Genomic DNA, 20,680 nt, shown 5'->3' with positions numbered 1-20,680 from the left:
TGCAGACCTCAATTCCCTGCAGTTTTAAGTCTGGTTGCCACTTTTCCATTTGTAACTATAATTGTTAAGCAACTGCATCTGGCTAACCCTGAATAATATTTATTTTTTATTTTTTGTAGAGTTGTGAATTATTTTTCATTGTATATTTATGTACATATATCAGTAGTGCAAATAGCAAATGCATGAATAATTTACAGGCGAAAGCAGTAGCACTTCCTCAGGGTCTTATAAAAGTTGAAAAGTGAGTCATAAGCATGGTAACATGCAACAGAATAAATGTAATGCACTTTATTAACAGAATACAGATAGCTGTAAATAAGCGTATTGAAAGTACTGTAATAATTATTTATGGCTAATAACAGTAATAAAGTCAATACTTTTCCATCTACCATTGCCATTCACTGTGACCCTCAGAGGGTCTTAAGTGAAAGTGAACAAAAAAAAAAATATATAATGGCTTTATGAGAAATTAAGATCTTACAAAGATTGTAGGAACATGGAAAGGAGTAATTAATGTTTAATGATTCAGACATACTTGAGGAAAGATATTCATGAAGGGCATTATGAAATTATGATTTTTATCATACTCTCTTGATTGGATTATGGATTTGGAAGCTGTAAAACATTCATAAAATTTGCATTACATCAGCAGTCTTTTCTTGTTGTCAAGAGATTCCCAGCATTCATGTAATACCCAACTGGATTTCTTTGCTATGTTGCTGTATTCATTACTGAAAATACATTGCAGTATACTTGCTTCATTAGCGCAATCAAAAATTAAGGGGATTGCACTCATCCACTGGCCGGCTATAACAACTTTTTCCTAGAGAAAAAGCTCCCCTATACACATACACACATTGGAGTGATAATTTAGCCTAAAAACTTGTCCTGCATTCATAATTGGAAACAACATGAAACAAGGCACACATTCTGCAAATTGAATGGACATAGTGAACCAAATGGCTTGATATACATTTGATTCAATTGATATAAGAAACTCTTGTCTTTTAGAAGCACTAAGCACTGTATTTACGAATTGTAGGCACAAATCTGTAACTTCCAACCTAAAATGTAAAGGAACTACTTTCTTGAGAACTAAAAGCTTCCCTTTATTAACTTTGTATGGAATGACAATACACGTGTTTGCTGGATAGTTTCTGCAGTTGCATAAATTAACATACTTTGTAGTAATAAATGATCTCTTTAATATTTTTTTATGAACATTTATGAATAGCTATATATATATATATATACACACACATACATACATGCACAGTGCCTTGAAAAAGTATTTATACCTCTTGACATTTTCCACATTTTGTTTGATAGACCAACACAGTGGCACATAATTGTGAAGTGGAAGGAAAATTATGGTTTTCATTTTTTTTTTACAAATAAATATCTGAAAAGTGTGGTGTGCATTTGTATTTACAACAGAACAGCTGTATTTATACTGAGATTATATTACACACAGGTGGACTCTATTTACTAATTAGGTGACTTCTGAAGACAATTGGCTCCACTAGATTTTAGTTAGTGGTATCCGAGCAAAGGGGGCTGAATACAAATGCATGCCACACTTTTCAGATATTTATTTGTAAAAAAAATTGAAAATAAATTATCATTTTCTTTCCACTTCACTTTTATGTGCCACTTTGTGTTGGTCTATCACAAAAAATCCCACTTAAATACATTTACATTTTTGGTTGTAACATGACAAAATGTGGAAAAGTTCAAGGGGTGTAAATACTTTTTCAAGGCACTGTATCTACATTATAGCAACCTTATTCAGTTGTTCAAACAATAGAATTTGCCAATACATAAGTTAATGTGCTCTTATGGGTAAAACAGTAGTTTCACTTTAACCACCTCAACGCCGGAAGTATTTACCCCCTTCCTGACCAAGCCCTTTTTTTGCAATATGGCACTGCGTCACTTTAACTGACAATTGCGTGGTCGTGCAACGTTGTACACAAACTAAATTGATGTCCTTTTTTCCCATAAATAGAGCTATTTTGGTGGTATTTGATCACATCTGTGGTTTTTATTTTTTGTGCTATAAACAAAAAAAAGTGAACATTTTGAAAAAAAAAACTATATTCTTTACTTTTTGCTTTAATAATTATCCCCACAAAATATATAAAAGGACAAATTTCTTCCTCAGTTTAGGCCAATATGTATTTTTCTACATATTTTTGGTAAAAAAAAAAAAATCACAACAAGCGTATATTGATTGGTTTACGCAAAGGTTATCGCATCTACAAAATAGTGGATAGATTTATGGCATTTTTTTTATTAGTAATGGCCGTGATCTGCGATTTTTATCGTGATTGCGACCTTGACATTTATACCGCAATCAGTGCTATAAAAATGCACTGATTACTGTGTAAATGTCACTGGTGGGGAAGGGGTTAAACACTGGGGGGCGATCAAGGGGTTAAGTGTGTTCCCTCAGTGTGTTCTAGCTGTAGGGCTGATGGGCTCACTAGAATATGACAGAGATCACTGCTCCCGATCACTGGGAGCAGTAGATCTCTGTCATGTTGCTAGGCAGAAGAGGGAAATGCCTTGTTTACATAGGCATCTCCCCATTCTGCCTCTCTGTGGCACGATTGTGGGCCATCGGCAGACATCGAGTCCGCGGGAAAAGCATAGCTGCTGACTTTTAATAAACAAGCACTTACCTATCCCATAGTCCAGCAATGCGGGCACCTGGAGCCTCGCTCCTCTCCCCCTCCTCTCCGCGGCGCTGACTTTGCAACTGTGGGCGGCTTCACAGGCAGGCGCAAGTCATGCTGTGCTCTCCTAGTGGCCAGGCAATCTTCTGGGACCTGTTATGTGTCCCAGAAGATTGCAGAGAGGTAGGGGCTGGCTAGGGGGAGAGGAGGAGTCGTCTAGGTAGTGAGAAGACAGAAGGAGAAAGTGAGACAGGAAGTACCTGTCAAAACCAGATACCCACCCCCTCCAAAAAAATAAAAAATACATGCCAAATGTGGCATGTAAGGGGGCAAGGAGTGCTTAAAATGGAAGTTACACTTTTGGATGGAACTCCGCTTTAATTCTACATGTATCAAGTTCCTCATGGAATACTTAATAGTTAAAGTGGTTGTAAACAATCACCTTGTAAAACAACCCAGTTGTTTAAAATAGAAATAAAAGGCAAAACATTTTTGTATAGAAAACACAGCCATCACATGGGGCAAAGATGCTTGTGAACAAGCCCTAATTGTTATGTGGGTCAGATAGCAGGAAAAAGGCGATGTCAGGTATTTAATATATCTTTCACACAAACTGTCTCTCTGCTTTTGTTTGTCATCATTTGCAACAGTTGATAACTGTCCCCATATATGTTGTGAAGTTGAACTCACTAACTCCAGGCTCATCCTACAGGTCCCAGGCAGGCTCTCCCTCAGTCCAAACTATAGGCTCAGACTCTTTCTGAATTCAGTAGAGCCTTCAGGCACATCCTCTTCTAGCCCAGGTCCTCCAGGCACCCCCTCTTCTTGTCCAGGGTCTTCAGACACCCTCTCTTTTAGTCTAGGGCCTCCAGACAGCACTTCCCCTAGTCCAGGGCCACTAAGTACCCACTCTACTATTTGGGTGCGTGTAGACACCCTCTCTCCTAGTCTGGGGCCTGCAAGCAACCCCTCTTCTAGTCTGAGGCCTCCAGGCACCTCCTCACCTACTCTGAGACTCCAGGCACCCCCTCTTTTAGTCTGGGGCCTCCAGGCACTTCCTCTCCTAGTCTGGGATCTCCAGTCACATCTTCTTCTTGTCCAGTGTCTGCAGGCACCCTCTTTTAGTCTAGGGCCTCCAGACAGTACCTCTCTTAGTCCAGGACCTCCAGGCACCCCCTCTCTTATTCTGGGATCTGCAGGCACTCCATCTCCTAGTCTGGGCCTCCAAGTACCCCCTCTCCTAGTCCAGGGCATCTTCGCACCCCTTCACCTAGTCCAGGGCCTCCTCGCACCCCTTCACCTAGTCCAGGGCCTACTGGCACCCTCTTTCCTAGTACTGGGCCTCCATACTCCCCCTCTTAGTCCAGGAGCTCCAGACACCCACTTTACTAGCCTAGGGCCTCCAGTCCTCTTCTAGTCCTTGGCCTCTTTTGCACACTCCCCTCTCCTAGTCCTTTGCCTCCTCTTCACACCCCTCTCTCCTAGCGCAAGGCCTCCTCTGCACACCTCCCTCTCCTAGTCCACAACCTCCTCTTCACATCCCCCTCTCCTAGTCCAGGGCCATCTTTAGCACACCCACTCTCCTAGTCCAGGACCTTCTTCAGCACAACTCTCCTCATCTGGTCCAGAGACCTTCACCACATACACCCCCTTCTAATATAGGGATTACAATTTCAGGCAGGCTCTTAAAATTTGTGCTGTGGCTGGGCAGCCTCAGTTTCAGTGTGATGTTGTGTGGGTGGGATTTATACAGGAGGAGGGTGAAATGACAGCACACCAGTGCTCAATCACTAGACTCATCCCGTCTGGCCCATAGAAAAACATTATTGAGCGATTCTGCAGCTACTGTTGCTAGGTTGCTAAGCAAAAATAGCTGTAGCATGGCTCAAGAAAACGTTTTATGGAACAGCAGGAGGAGAGGAGATATTTAGCAATGGTGCACTGTGAGGTAACACTGTGACTTACCAGCCAAACTGACAATTGTGTGTGAGATTCGACTTGATCGGCAATAGCACCCTTAGAGCTATGGTACCTGGTGTGTGCTGCACCCCAAAGGCATGCCAATGACCCCCATTATCCCCCCCAAGTACAGAGCCCCCATCTATTCCCGCTGCCCTAGTACAGAGATTCTCCCTTCTCCCCCACCCCTCAGTACACAGTGCTTTCCTCTTCTCCCACCCTCCAGTACAGTGCTCCACCACCCCATTGCCCCCTAAAACAGAGCTCACCTCCTCGCCAGTGCAGAGCTACCCCTAGCCCTCCCAGTACACAAAACTTCCCCTCCCTCTCAACCCCAGTACACACAGCTTATCCATTCCTCTCAACCCCCCAGTACACAAAGCTCACCCCTCCTTCCACCCCCCCAGTACAAAGCTCACTTCACCCCATAGCAACCCTAGAACAGAGGTCCCCCTCTTCCCCAGTACACAGAGCTTCCCCCTCTGCCCCCTGACTTACCACAAGTACAGCGTTACTGCAGAGCGCTCTGTGCCTAGCCTCCTGGCAGTTGTTCCTTCTAAACTTAGGAGGCATTGCCACTTGAGGCACGCTGTCATATGTAAACATGGAATCAGTGTAGGAAACTGCTTTTGTGCTTACAAGCTAACATCCCGCAACGAAATCCACAAACGTTACCTGTATAACATTTTTGTAGCATCTCAGAACAAAAGAGACAATTTGTGGTAGATCTTGTGAATGAATCCAGGGGCACAGAGCTGTAGATAACAATACCAATAGGTCTTTGGTGTTTAACGTATTCTCCTTTTAGTTTCTTCTAGATAATAACACATATATGTTACAAAGCAGAGTTCTGAAAGTTTTGTATTGTTTGGAAAAAAAAAAATACATTTATTATGTTATCTTGTAATGCTGGACTGCTGAGATTGATTATATCTCAGCATTCAATAATGAATAACAAAGTCAGTTTAGCTAAATTAGTAATGACAGATTATATTGTATCAATCTCATGCATGTCCAACTCCCACTCCATTTCAGGTCAATAATCAAAAGGTTAATCATTTTTATAAAACAGTCTCAGTCAACAAATGCCAGTGTAGACATTTTTATACATTAACATCCGATAGATGGAAATGTCACCTGTCTACTTCAATATAAGCAATTAAATGTTTTACATTTAATAATTCTGAGTACACAGTCCATTGTTTCTGAGCACATTTTAGTGGGAGTTATGCATAGCCATCTATTGGAAGGCTGATAAATATTGTATAAGACTCTTTGTCATTTCCGATATCCTTTTATACTTTATAAATTGCTGTGTCTGTATTTGCCAAATGCTGTAGGGTTGACTAAATTTTAAAAGTTAATAAGAATTTATCTGCTACCAAAGTTTACACAGATAAAACATCTAGCCTGTGGCCCATTTGCTTTTTTAAAGGCTGCCTCGGTGAGGTGGAGTTACTGAAACTGAAATAAAGGAAACTAGACCAGAATTGGTACGGCTGCCTATAGCAACTCTTCACATCTTAACTTTAGTTCTAGGTAACATGAAACTTAAAATCTGATTGGATGCTGTAGGTAACAACTCTAGTTGTGCTTCAGTTTTCATAAATCATCCCCAGCAGGGAAATTTGTTAATTTGACCACACACCATCAGGTCCAGCTGCTCAACCTGTTGAGTAAGTGAGTTGATTTACTAAAGGCAAACATGCTGTACAAGGGAATTTTCACCTTGCAAAAGAATGGTCGCTTAGCTTAGTAAATGTGGTGAAAAACCACTTTGCAAAGAATGCCCAATCATACAAAGGAAAATAAAAATGTAGTTTGGCTTGCACACGAATGGATGATAAATCAGCGCAGCTTTAGCTCATTCACTAAGCAAACAAAATTTCCCTTTCAAAGTAAAAAATATTTAGCAAAATTAACAGCCTATATTCCTTTAGTTAATCAACCACTATTGTGTCTAAAGATGAGTATGGCTCAAACTGAAGAAATCAAGTGCATGGTACCCAAGTTGATGAACAGATACATTAATGGTTGAAAACATCATATGATTACATTTTCTATCTCAGTTGTTTGTAACTAATTAGCATGTTAGATTTAAAGTCATTGCTACCATAATCTTCTTCTGTTTGTAGTGATAGAATAAGTATTGTAGAAAGGGCTGAACAGCACATGGGGGTTGCTGCTGAGAGAGATCAAGTGCCACAAAATCCCAAATTCTATTTGGATAACTAAAGTGGAACACCATTTTAACTAAACATTTCTATAACTTTTTATTCACCAAGCATTTTATCAATAGTCTTGTGCCTTGTATGCTCCAACCTATGCATTACATCAGCAATGACTTCATCAAGGGGATCGGAGGCGCTACAGTCTAACTTTCTACATAAACAATGCACGGCCCGTGATTAATTTGATGATTATGAGTGTTTAGAAGTACATGATCCAGGAAATAATCTGTTTACCAAGGCTTAATGTATTGTCAAAATAGCTGCCATGACTCCCGAATACATCTCAGCCAATGTTGAAATGTTGTTACGGTAGCAATGGGGTTGTATTACTAAAAGTAGAGAGTGCAAAATCTGGTGCAACTGTGCATGGTAACCAATCAGCTTCTAACTTCTAACAATTCAGCTTTGATAAAAAAAGAAAAAAAAAAAAACTGGAAGCTGCACCAGATTTTGCACTCTCCAGTTTTAGTAAATCAATCCCATTGTGTACACTGACAGCTCTGAGCCAGGAGGCGGGCTGCCTAAACTAAGGTTCAGTATATTATCAACGCAACTGTTGTGACTCCCAATATATATTGTGGCCAGTGTTTACATGTTGTCATGGTAGCAATGTTTCTTGCTCACAGCTTTGAGCAGGGAGGTGGGCCATACATTATTTATTTAAGAAGTTGCTTTGCAGCTCTCCAATCCGCTTGATGAAGTAATTGCCAATTTAATGTGTAGGGTGGAACGCCACGAGGCATCTGGTTTGCAGTACAATGGAAATATCAGCAGGATCTTGTAACAGGCAGTGAGCAGTGGGAGATATCTCGTTTGTGGATGCGATATAGTAGCCTCTTTTTATATGTGCAATATGAGAGTGGTTTTTTAACTATAAATAAAAGTATCATTTACATACTTCACGACTTTTTGAGATGAGAACAAGGGACACCTATTGGCAAAAGTATGTAGGCATAGAGCACTCCCCTTGCCACGCCCACTTAAAGGATAATTATATAAAAAATTGATTTGTTTAACCCACAAGTGCTTTTTTTTTTTACCACTACTATTCCTTTGTACTGCCTTTTGAAAATTACAAATGCAGCAATTTAGAAATTGGCTATAAGATTTAGCACCAGGAAACACATTTTTAAAGATAAAAAGTGCATTTTATATACAACTATATAGATCAGACCAGGCCCGAAAGAGGGACAGAGGGACTTTGTTCCAAATCGGGGACAGTCCCTCAAAATCAGGGACAGTTAGTAGCTATGCATTTATTTTACACATGAGCACTATTTTTTATTTTCTGTGTCCTATCTATTATATGGTCGGATCAACTGCTTTGGAAATGAGCTGAGAAAAGTGAAGAGTTTGCGAAACAGTATTATAGCTGATCCCAACTGATAAAGGTGGAGCATGAGCGATTGACCTTTGCAGCAGCAGGGTCCATATGGGAAGGTGAGCACCTGTCCATAGGATCTCAGCTGATGGAGGTTCCCACTCTTTTGAGAAACATAATCCATATTGGGAAGAAGGACTGCACCACTGATCACAGACTGATTTGTGATGTTTATGGTTTCTATACATGTACCTAATTTGTGTTCGTTACACCAAATGGGAGGAGTTTGTGTCACTGCAGAATATCTGGATAGTATTGTATATATGATTACATGTAAAGTTTCCTTATGTGATACCATCAAAGAGGGTTGGTTTAGTGTGCACAATTTTTTACATATTGGTTTGAAAGTGCTGCTGCTATTTATATTTATTTTTCATTTTGGGTCAGTGCTAGGAATTATTATATATGGATGAATATGTTTTAATTGTTCTAGTTATTGTTTATGATTGATAGTTGTTCTTGCATTAACATTCACTTTAAATCTGCTTTCTGTTTACCAGCTGGGACATAGGAGAGTGGTCTGAATGCAGTAAGACTTGTGGCCTAGGAATGCAACACCGCCAGATCTTGTGCAGACACATCTACGCTAATCGTACTCATACTGTGCAACCACACCGCTGCCAGAACCTGGAAAAACCAGAGACAACCAGCACTTGTCAGCTAAAGATCTGCAGTGAATGGCAAATCAGGACAGACTGGACACCAGTAAGTGGCAGATGTAAGGGGAGCAACTATTTTAAATTGCATCATTTCCTATGTATAACGGTTGGCACCAGGTTGATGCAAGTTTATACTTATTCAATTTATGAAAATTCTATTTCCTTGATGATAGTCTTTTTTTCCTGCATGTAGTGAAAGGTGCTGGGCAATGTTAGCAAGAGGTGCTATTACCACAGCTCATGATAATTAAGGGGGTGGTATGGAGTTGGTAGATGTGTGGTACAGGGTTGGTGAAAGCGTAGTATGATTTTGGTGCTTTAAATTTCTTTCTCCCAGCAGCTCAATTTCTGATGGCAGTGTAAATGCGGTCTGGTGGCCCTCTCACCCCCTCCCAGGAGGTGGTGACAGGCTTTTGTGGTGGAAGGGGCTGCCTCGATCTTCTCTTGACCACTAGGTTGCTCAGCGATCTGAAGTGTAGAGAGTAAGATGAATGCTCCAGTCTCTTGGCAGTAATCATATAAGATAGCAGTGCTGACAGGGCTGATAAATCACTGGTGTGTCTGCTCCTGGACTTGAGCTTGAATCTGGCTAGCTTGGCCTCTTTCTGACAGACGGGTGCCCCCTCAGCTGTGTTCACATGATTCCTGCTGTGCCAAGATGATGGCTCCTCCTGCTTCCAAGGTCTGTTGGATTCTGTAGTTCAGCGAGTCAGTTGCTCCTTTACATGGCTGCCATTGCAGACTACACCTGCCAGGATTCCCGGTGCGCTGCTTTAATATTTATGGGTTTACTAGACTGTAGTTGGAAGTAGGAGAACAATACAGCACAAAATTGGTATCTCAGTAGAGGGAGAGAAGTGAGTAAAGAGCAATCAATGTCTTCTCCATGCCAAGGGAATACATTGGTTTTGTATAGATTTTCTTTGTTTAGTATGGTCAGGATTATTATAAAATAAAAATACTTGCAGCTGCATGCCTAATGTAATATGTGCCCTCTATTTTAAATTAATCTTAGAAAGTCTAGTCGAGTTTTCTTCTAAAATGAGCAGTGATATCAGGGTATGAAAATAAGCCTCCTGTGTCTGTAGAGATGGAATTTAGACTCAGACACCCCTAATCAAAGAGTCCACTGCAAGACAGAGCACTGGGGCAAAAAGTGCACCCTGGAAGCTCCAAGCAGTGTAAAAAATAGTCTACGATTAGAAGGCGTAGTGAGAGTATAAGGTTTTCCCCTTACTTCATGCATCGTATCCTTGTCAAACAGAGAAAGTCTCCCTTTCTCCAGAAATCTCTTGCAATATTGATGGGAGTGGGTTTATTTTAGGGTATTATTTACACTTCCATCTATGACTCTTTGACAGATAGCTTAAAGTATTTTATCCAGCATTTATTCATTTCTCTTATACTTTCCCAACATGGGTACTGAGGTAAAACTGAAGACTTCTAAGCATTGGTGATTTGGCAAAAGATTTCAGTGTTCACACTTTCACTGACACCACCGTCTCTGCTACTATTGTCCTTTCTGGAGCTGGACTTAAAAAAACAAAAACAAAAAAAACATGTTATTTTTCGTATACCACTCTTTTTTTCTTGGTAAAGTCCTTCAACCTGTAGCAGACATTCAAGACTAAGGGGGTTATTTACGAAAGGCAAATCCACTTTGTATTACAAGTGCACTTGCTCTAAATCTAAGGGGTAGATCTGAAATGAGTGGAAGCTCTGCTGGTTTTATCATCCAGTCATGTGCAAGCTAAAATGCTGTTTTTTATTTTCCTTGCATGTACCCCTCGGATCTACAGCGACTTTACTTCCAAGTGCCCTTTCAGAGCACTTGCAATGCAAAGTGGATTTGCCTTTAGTAAATAACCCCCTTTGTGTTTACTGTAAATGGTCAATCTTTTAATAAGTGCAATATATTGTGCTTCCCAAATATCAGTACTATTTTATGCTTTAAATATTTGCTCAATTCGGAAGAGTCACAATTTTGTATTCTGTACAGGACATGGCTATGACTATGGGTTGTCCCTTGCTGCTTTTGACTTACAATAACTGTTTTCTCTTGCTGTGCACAAAAGAAAAAATAACCTAGTATGAAATTCTTGGCAAGCATTGAAAGCTTATTTTTTCCTTTACATTTTCCTCCTATTGTGTGATTATGTTTCTACTTTCTTTTGCCCTTCTTGTCCATGTGGTTTTATACTTAACCACTTGGGTACTAGCCTGTATATAACCCGTCATTACTAGTCCATTTTTTGTTATTATGGTTGTTATGGTGTGACTCCAAATAATACAACCCTGTACCCAAAAAAAGTTATATAATTTTTTAGACAGATATTGCTATTATTTAGTGGTATTTAATAACCACAGTTTTTTTTTTACTGAATAATAGAAAAAGACCAAAACATTGAGTAAGCCTACATTTACCTTTCATTTTTTACCTTTAAAAAATATCCAACAATCATTGGTGGTCAGCATTTAGCATTAAAACCCCTCACCCTTAACCACTTCAGCCCCGGACCAATTGTCAGCCTAAGGACCAGAGGTCTTTTTACAATTTCGCACTGCACTGCTTTAACTGGTAATTGCGCGGTCATGCAATGTTGTACCCAAACAAAATTTGTGTCCTTTTCTTCCCACAAATAGAGATTTCTTTTGATGGTTTTTGATTGCCTCTGCTATATTTATTTTTTACGATATAAAAGGAAAAAGACTGACATTTTTTAAAAAAATATATATTTTCTAATTTTGTTATAAGAAAAATCGAATGAACTAAATTTTAGTCATACATTTAGGCCAAAATGTATTCAGCCACATGCCTTTAGTAAAAAAAAATGTCAATAAGCGTATATTTATTGGTTTGCGCAAAAGTTATAGCGTCTACAAACTAGAGTACATTTTCTGGAATTTACACAGCTTTTAATTTATGACTGCCTATCTCATTTCTTGAGGTGCTAAAATGTCAGGGCAGTACAAACCCCCCCTCCCCAAATGACCCCATTTTGGAAAGTAGACACCCCAAGGAAATTGCTGAGGGGCATGTTGAGCCCATTGAATATTTTTTTTTGTCCCAAGTGATTGAATAATGACACAAAAAAAAAAGTTTACAAAAAGTTGTCACTAAATGATATATTTCTCACACATGCCATAGTTATATGTGGAATTGTACCCCAAAATATATTCTGCTGCTTCTCCTGAGTACGGGGATACCACATGTGTGGGACTTTTTGGGAGTCTAGCCACGTACAGCACCCCGAAAACCAATCACCGCCTTCAGGATTTCTAAGGGTGCAAATTTTTGATTTCACTCCTCACTACCTATCACAGTTTCGAAGGCCATAAAATGCCAAAATAGCACAAAACCCCCCCAAATGACCCCATTTTGGAAAGTAGACACCCAAAGCTATTTACTGAAAGGCATGTTGAGTCCATGAAATATTTTATATTTTGCCACAAGTTGCAGGAATATTACAATTTTTTTTTTTTGCACAAAATTTTCACTAAATGATATATTGCTCACACATGCTATGGGCATAAGTCAAATTACACCCCAAAATAAATTCTGCTGCTTCTCCCGAGTATGGGGATACCACATGTGGGGGACTTTTTGGGAGCCTAGCCACATACGGGACCCTGAAAACCAAGCACTGCCTTCAGGATTTAAATATAAAATGCTACCAAAAAAAAACTGTTAGCGATCGCAGGGATCAGGCCTGACTCTGCGAACGCTGCAGTTATGTGTTTAGTGTTTTGTAAGTGACAGTGATCGATCGATACTGCACTTGGGTGGGCTGGGCGGAAAGGCAAAACGCAGGTGCCAGCAGGTATCTAGGCTGATCCCGCTAACAATGCGTTTTTTTGGAACCCTAAACTGCTGGGGACGCTAGTATAGATCTGATCAGATCAGATATTGATCTGTTCAGATTCTATACCACTACGGGAGGGTTATGCTTTGCACGTGGGTGTTAGCGGTACTGGCACTAACCTAGCGCTGCCTGGGGCGACGCAGACCCTAAAACATAATTGATATCACCCACCGGGTGATCAGGGGGTTGAACCTTATTGGGTAATAAATGGTGGGTTTATTTTCTTTTTCAGTCTTGTTTCTCTCTATTTTCACTTGGTTATCTGGCCAGTAATGTACTTCCTGTCATAGGGTGCCTGCATTCAAATGTACTGGCAGATTTAGATGCACTAACACATTTAAGCCAAACTCCAGGTAACACTCTTTAAAGTGGTTGTAACCCCCAAAACAATCCTGAGCCTGTCTCTTTAAGGCAGGCACTATAGCATAGGGCTTTTGCCCTGTCAATTGTCCCTTTGTATCTTCTACTTGGTTGATCCTGTCTAATCCTGATTTCATCTCTGTGTGCTGACCATGTTTATCATGGCTTCTGTCAGCTTATGTGCCTCTATCATAACAGCTCTCCTCTGTGTGTCTCTACATTTCCCTTTCTCCCCCTCCTCCCCCTTCCTTTTTCTCTTTGTCAGTTCTGTAGTGTTCTATGAGAACACAATCTCCTCCCCACCACTCCCCTCTCCTCCCCCCTCCCCTCCCCCTCTCCCCTCCCCTCCCCCTCTCCCCTCCCCTCTCCCCTCCCCTCCCCCTCTCCCCTCCCCTCTCCCCTCCCCTCCCCCTCTCCCCTCCCCTCCCCTCTGCCCTCCCCCTCCCCTCCCCTCTGCCCTCCCCTCTCCTCTGCCCTCCCCTCTCCTCTGCCCTCCTCTCCCCTCTGCCCTCCTCTCCCCTCTGCCCTCCTCTCCCCTCTGCCCTCCTCTCCCCTCTCCCCTCCTCTCCCCTCTCCCCTGCTCTCCCCTCCTCTCCCCTGCTCTCCCCTCCTCTCCCCTTCCCTCCCCTCCCCTCTTCCCTCCCCTCCCCTCTTCCCTCCCCTCCCCTCTTCCCTCCCCTCTTCCCTCCCCTCCCCCCCTCCCCTCTTCTCCCTCCTCTCCATTAGAATAGATTCAGCATTGTAGGCAGTGTTGCCTATCCCGAAATCACTAAATAATAACAATAAATGCACATTTTATTTACCTGCACAAAGATGTGTATTTATTTATTTATTTAAAGGTGAACTTATCCTTTAAGTACATACACTGTCCTGAATAGTACTATAGTACCCTAGAACACTGTTTAAGGTATATCTCACTCCTTCAAATGTCCTGGACTATTTGTTTATCCACAGTGTATGCATGTATACATATGCTTTTGCATTTGAAAATGTTTGGAAGGAGATAATGGGAATGAAAAGTGTTTTGCACATCTTTTCGTTCTTTGTTTAATACTAAAAAAAGTAAAAAAAAAGTCAGGTTAATATATAAAATATTTCATATGAATAATACGAAAGCCTCGTACACGATCGGATTTTCTGCAGACAAAACGTCAGACTTTTGTCCGAAGGGCATTGGCCAGGAACTTGTCTTGAATTCAAATGGCAAGGAATTGTCGGCCAACAAACACGAACGTAGTGACGTATTAGACATACTACGAGACTACAAAGAGTAATTTAAATTGTCATGCGCCAGCCTTTGGTCTCCTTCCGCTAATTTCGTGTTAGTAGAAGCTTGGTGAGTGTTTATTTGCACTTTTCAATTTGCGCTTTTCGTTTTTTTTCTGATCGGCTGTTCCTCAACCAGCCATGTTTAGGAATCTGAGGCGATAATGTGTTATTTATTATTGGCCTTGGAGTTATTGCTTTGACCCAAGTCCAGGAACAGGAACAGGAGTAGGAGAAATTCTTGGACCAAAAATAGCTCCAGGAGAATAATCCAGATGATTTTCTGAATTATCTCTGGGTGGCGGACCCCTGCTTTCACCAACTCTTGCCATTGTTGACCCCTTATATTAATGGATGGAGGCTCAGATCACTGACATTCATGGACGCACTGGCTGCCTAAGTGTGTTTTTCTAGTAGTGTCGTTTTAAAATGGCACACAAAAAATACATGTCCACGACCTGCCATTTTGAAATTCACGTGGTAGTAAAGTGGTTATGAAGCTAAGCTATGTGCATGAATATCAGTCATTGCCCGGAGCACCAGTAGAATAGATTCAGCATCGTATGCAGTGTTGCCTATTCCCGAAATCACTAAATAATAATAATAAATGCACATTTTTTTGTACCTGCACAAAGATGTGCATTTATTTATTTACTTAAAGGTGAACTTATCCTTTAAGTACATACAATGTGCTATGTCTAATATTATTTGTTTTCTTTTTTTAATACACAATAAAAAAAATTGTGGAGAATAATACCTGGCTATGTGTTTTACTTCAAATGACAGTTTGGGAGTAGGCAGTTACATTTTAAAAAATACAATGTAAAATTAACAAGGGACACCAAAATAGTTGTATCTTTGATCTTAAAAATTCTGGGATAATGGTGTTGTGGTAACTGCCCAAAAACCCCCAAAAAAGCATAATAATAATATTCTTGATATCACTAGAAAAACCTTTGAATATACGTTTGACAGAACTCCATCAGTATCACCAGCAAAGCAGTTTCATTATTATCACATTAAAGAAGAAGAGAATTGTACGCTGCATTTCTAGATTTCATAATTTGCCGCTTCACAAATGTTAATTCTCCATTACGAGCGCTAGTTTATAAGACTGACCGCTTACGGCTTGTCCTTGCTTCCGAGCATGCATGTCTGTACTTGGACTTTTGTCTGATGGACTTGTGTACACATGCTCAGAAAATCCGACAACAGACATTTTTCCACTGAAAATTTATAAACCTGTCATCCAACATTTGTCCATAGAAAGTTGGCCAACAATTGTCTGATGGAGCGTACAAATGGTTGAAATTTCCTCCAACACCCTGTCATCACACAATTCCCATCAGAAAATCAGATCGTGTGTACGAGGCTTAAGTGTTGCCAGGTGATCATTGACAAGCTGAAGACTTTTGAGTAAGCATTAACAATGCTAATAGCCATGCAACATTTTTTGTACCCACTATAGTAGAAAGCAGGCACAGCCTACATGACAGTGCCAACATGAATGATGATTGGTATGGCTCTGTTAACAGTTTGCATCCACTGGTAGTTTTTCTATAATTTGTGTTTTTTGTTTTTTTAAACTGAACTTTACAATGCAGTATCAACGTAGTTTTAGCCCAGGATCACACAGTTGCGGCTTTGAAATCGCACTACAGAGCAATTTCAAAGCCGCACATCAGTGCGATTTGCACTGCCGATTTCATTGCAGCTTGTGACTCAACAGAAGTCTGTGCAAGTCGCAAAGTAATTGGCATAAAAGTAGTGCAGGAACCTGTTTCATAATCGCTGCAACATAAGTCGCAGCAACATGAACGGTTCCATTGCCAGCAATGGGGTGGCATGCGTATTTGGAACTGTTAAATTGCATGACAAGTCGCACCGATTTGAACGGGGGCTTAGTATGTCTTTATTTTTAATGTTTGTAAATTCAGTAATGATTCTAAGAACAGATATATGACCTTGCAGATTCTTCCAAATAATAAATTGTGGATAAGAATTGTAAAATGTCTTGCTTTCCTTGTTATATATATTTTTCTCTCATACTCACTTGTAGTTTCCATTCTAATGTGTGTTTATTCAAAGCCTTATTTGCGGAGCTCTAGAAAAACACATTTCCCTAGGCTGTAACATTAGGCTAAGAAAACTTTTACAAATACATGTGTTTTATCTGCCAAGGGAAAACGCATAATGTTTATGTGTTAAAGATAGAAAGTACCTGCCATTAGTCTTATTCATACTATACTGTATATTGTTATGGAGGATCTTTAAACCTCTGACATAGATATAGCTCGACATCAACTCAAGTCATTAATAATAATAGCCTAGAGTAAATCAGAAGATTATGTTGTATTTCTGTTAATCTTAGCTCTCTCAAAGGACACTCAGCCGCCTACACACCTGCCTGCGTTTTGTCTGATTTGTTATCCATTGTATGGAAACTATAACGGTTTTGAGTTTATTTAATTTTTCTTTTAACCGTTAAATGTTTTTATCAGTTTTTTTTTTTTTTCACAATGTGCAATCTTTGTTTTACAAATAAACATTTAAATTGTTACTAAACCCAGAACCCTGCATTCACTATATCTGGTTTCCCAAAGTACACAGAACATTGGAATGCAAATATTTTAGTAAATCTAAACTGCTAAATACCTTTTCTCATCAGCAGTATATAGTGGTCGTGTGACTTCTGTCAGTGTCCGGTTAAAGCTTGTAAGAGGCGTTTTCATTCTACTCTGACTGTCCTATAAGGCTGCAGGACCCCTAACTCTGTCTGGACAGTGCTTATTGAACCTGTGCTGACCACATGCTCCTTCCCAAATAAACAACAACTCTCTAGCAATACACACCAAACTGAGCATGTGCAGAGTGCCCCCAGGGCTCTGTTCTATCATCAGGAGATGGATTGGGGACTGTGGAAGAAGGGGAGGTCACATAAGACAGGATCAAACAGGCTTTTTCCACAATGTGCAGGATTAACCAGTTAGATTCCACAGTGAGTATAACACGCATGCTTTAATGCACATACAGACTGATTCTTCTGTTGTGGGTTTAGTAACACTTTAACCGTTTTCCGACCGGCGCACGCCAATGTCGTCGGCAGAATGGCATGGACAGGCAAATGGGCATACAGGTAAGTCCCTTTAAATTTGCCACTGTGCCATCACGCGCACGCCGGCCGGGACCTTCATGAGTCGGATTGCAGGTCCCGCGGACTCAGTTGAGTCTGCGGGGATACCCACGATCGTCTCACGGGGAGGAAGAACGGGGAGATGCTAATGTAAACAAGCATCTCCCCGTTCTGCCTAGTGACAATGTCACTGATCGCTGCATCCTGTGATTGGGAGCAGAGATCAGTGATGTGTCACATGTAGCCACGCCCCCCACAGTTATAAACATGCCCCAGGACACACTTAACCCTTACCCTAATGGTTAACCCCTTCACTGCCAGTGTCATTTACACAGGAATCAGTGCATTTGTATAGCACTGATTGCTGTATAAATGAGAATGGTCCCAAAAATGTGTCAAAAATAAAAATTGCAGATCGCCGCCATTACTAGTAAAAAAAAAAATTATTAGAAATGCCATAAAACTATCCCCTATTTTGTAAACGCTATAACTTTTGCGCAAACTAATCAATAAACGCTTATTGTGATTTTTTTTTTACCAAAAATATGTAGAAGAATAAGTATCGGCCTAAACTGAGGGAAAAAAACTGTTTTTTTTATGTTTTTTTGGGGATATTTATTATAGCAAAATGTAAAAAATTATTTGTTTATTTCAAAATCGTCGCTTTTTTTTTGTTTATAGCACAAAAAATAAAAACCACAGGGGTGATCAAATACCACCAAAAGAAATCTCTATTTGTGGGAAAAAAAGACATCAATTTTGTTTGGGAGCCACGTCACACGACCGCGCAATTGTCAGTTAAAACGTCACAGTGCCGATTCTCAAAAAGTGCTCTGGTCAGGAAGGGGGTCAAATCTTCTGGGACTGAAGCGGTTAATACATGACAAACTGCTTCTGAAACTTTATGGGTTAACTAAGGATTATTGACTCTTCTTTCCGCATAGATGAAAAGTAATCATGCTAATGATGTGAAAAAAAGTCAAGAGCTCCACCTACTGGCTGGATAAAAGACTGCCTATTATTCATATGCAATATTTCATATATTAACCTGATTTCTATTTTTTTACTTTTTTAGTATTAAACAAAGAATTAAAATATGTGCAAAACACTTTTCATTCCCATTACAATGGTACCTTGGATTACGAGCATAATTAGTTCCAGAAGAACGCTTGTAATCCAAAGCACTTGTATATCAAAGCGAGTTTTCCCATAGAAGTCAATGGCAACTCAGATAATTCCTTCCACAATGACTTCTATTGTATGCAGTACCGCATGTGGCCAGATGTGGGGTGGCACCAGAGACACTCAGAAACTGCTTGGAGCCGCTCGGGGTGCACACGGAAACACTCAGGTTCGGAAACACTTGGGACCAGAGTGTTTCTGAGTGTATCCGGGCAGCTCCGAGTGTCATCGTCACCCCTGCACCTCTGGCCAAATGTGGTACTGCACACCACGGAGGCTTGAATCCTGCTTGTTTTATGAGACAACACTCGCAAACTGAGTCAGGATTAAAAAAAAAATAATAGCTCATATTGCGAAATGCTCGTTAACTGTGTTACTCGCAATCCAAGGTATCATTGTATCTCCTTCCAAACATTTTCAAATGCAAAGGCATATGTATACATGCATACACTATGGATAAAAAAAATAGTCCAGAACATTTTAGGAAGTGAGATATAACAGTGTTCTAGGGTACTATAGTACTAGTCAGTACAGTGCATGTACTTAAAGGATAAGTTCACCTTTTAAAATAAATAACTCCTGCAGACTTGTCAGTGTATCTGTCTGCTCGTACCTCATATGGACAGACTGACCAGAAGAGACAATGAACTACCAGAGTGCTCAACAGTGCCCTGGTTATTCATTGAAACTACACGCCAACAGTCACAAAGGCTGTCTCTACTTGTAATTTCCCATTAACAGAACTATTTATTTTAAATAGTGACAGCGAGCATGGGGAGAAGATCCCCTGATTGCTGTCATTAGATGTAGGGTAGTAGGCAGCGGCTGCAGGAGTGGGAACATGTTACACGTTCCACCCTAAAAACGAGTGGAACATGCAACATGTTCCCAAAGGTTGAGCATATCCTTTAACAACAAGCTTTATGTGTTTGAATGACTGTTTAACCATCCAAGGCTTCCTTTTGGGAGTATTGTTTATGCACATACAAATCAATATACAACTACATTTTTATTTTTTTGTTGGCAGTGTTCTGTGCCATGTGGAGTGGGACAGAAAACACGTGACGTAAAATGTGTCAGTAACATTGGAGATGTTGTTGACGATGAAGAATGTAATATGAAGCTACGGCCAAATGACATTGAAAACTGTGACATGGGTCCATGTGCCAAAAGTTGGTTCCTTACAGAATGGAGTGATAGGGTAAGACATGTCTGGTAAAGAAATTTATCATACAGTATTTTTTTTATTATGCATGCATTGTTCTTCAAATTATATATTTCTCTTTGTCAAATGTTCCTTGTTAGCCAATAAAGGGTGTCATTTAAACTACAAACTTTCTGGGATCTAGAAACGTTCTTTAATGGGCTATGTATATCGTAACTACTACTTTTGAATGCTTTGCACAAGTTCTTATTCGCTCATTACTCATTTTCTGTCCTGCTAAACAGCATGTGCTTTACTGCTCCCTATAGACAAATGCTGGTGGTCAAAATAATTGCTTCCTCTTTGCATTTCAGTGCTCAGCAGAGTGTGGGGAAGGAGTGAGGACTCGGTCAGTAGTTTGCATGTCCAACCACATCAGCAGTTTGCCGCTAGAAGGATGCGGAAACAACAGACCAGCAGAAACTACGACTTGTGATAACGGGCCATGCGAGGGCAAGGTTGAGTGGTTTACAGGAGCCTGGAGTCAGGTAAATCTTTTTACGGTACACAGCTGAGTTCCTGTCTGACTAAAAGCAAAGAATGCACTCCTATAGCTGGCTTTGTATTTACTGTCTCAAGTGAACTGCACAGCCTTAAGTCCCTGTAAGAATAAAAATAATTCTTATTCTAAAACTGCTCTTGCCTGGGCTTTGATATCTCTGTGTATTCTTTTATTTAGAATAAAACGAGATAGTAAAATCAGCCATAAAATGTAATTAAAAAATGTAGACTGAAAAAAATAAAAAATAAATAAAACCTAAACC

General features: G+C 40.3%; 1 protein-coding gene across 3 annotated transcripts in view; it reads left to right on the top strand.

Annotated features, from left to right (window-relative positions):
- THSD4 (thrombospondin type 1 domain containing 4) overlaps positions 1-20,680 on the top strand; it is a 975,100-nt gene that overhangs the window by 908,865 nt on the left and 45,555 nt on the right. For all 3 annotated transcript variants that reach the window (XM_077470293.1, XM_077470292.1, XM_077470294.1), the window contains 3 exons: positions 8,750-8,954; positions 19,740-19,913; positions 20,231-20,404. In XM_077470293.1, the coding sequence (XP_077326419.1) occupies positions 8,750-8,954; positions 19,740-19,913; positions 20,231-20,404 (553 nt within the window). The remainder of the gene's footprint in view (positions 1-8,749; positions 8,955-19,739; positions 19,914-20,230; positions 20,405-20,680) is intronic.

This window comes from Lithobates pipiens, unplaced genomic scaffold, assembly GCF_037356315.1.
Source record: "Lithobates pipiens isolate NorthernLeopardFrog02 unplaced genomic scaffold, aLitPip1_a1.2 Scaffold_8, whole genome shotgun sequence".
Taxonomy (NCBI): Eukaryota; Metazoa; Chordata; class Amphibia; order Anura; family Ranidae; genus Lithobates; species Lithobates pipiens.
The sequence above is the reverse complement of the archived record's forward strand: the minus strand, read 5'-3'. Positions and strand labels throughout refer to the sequence as shown.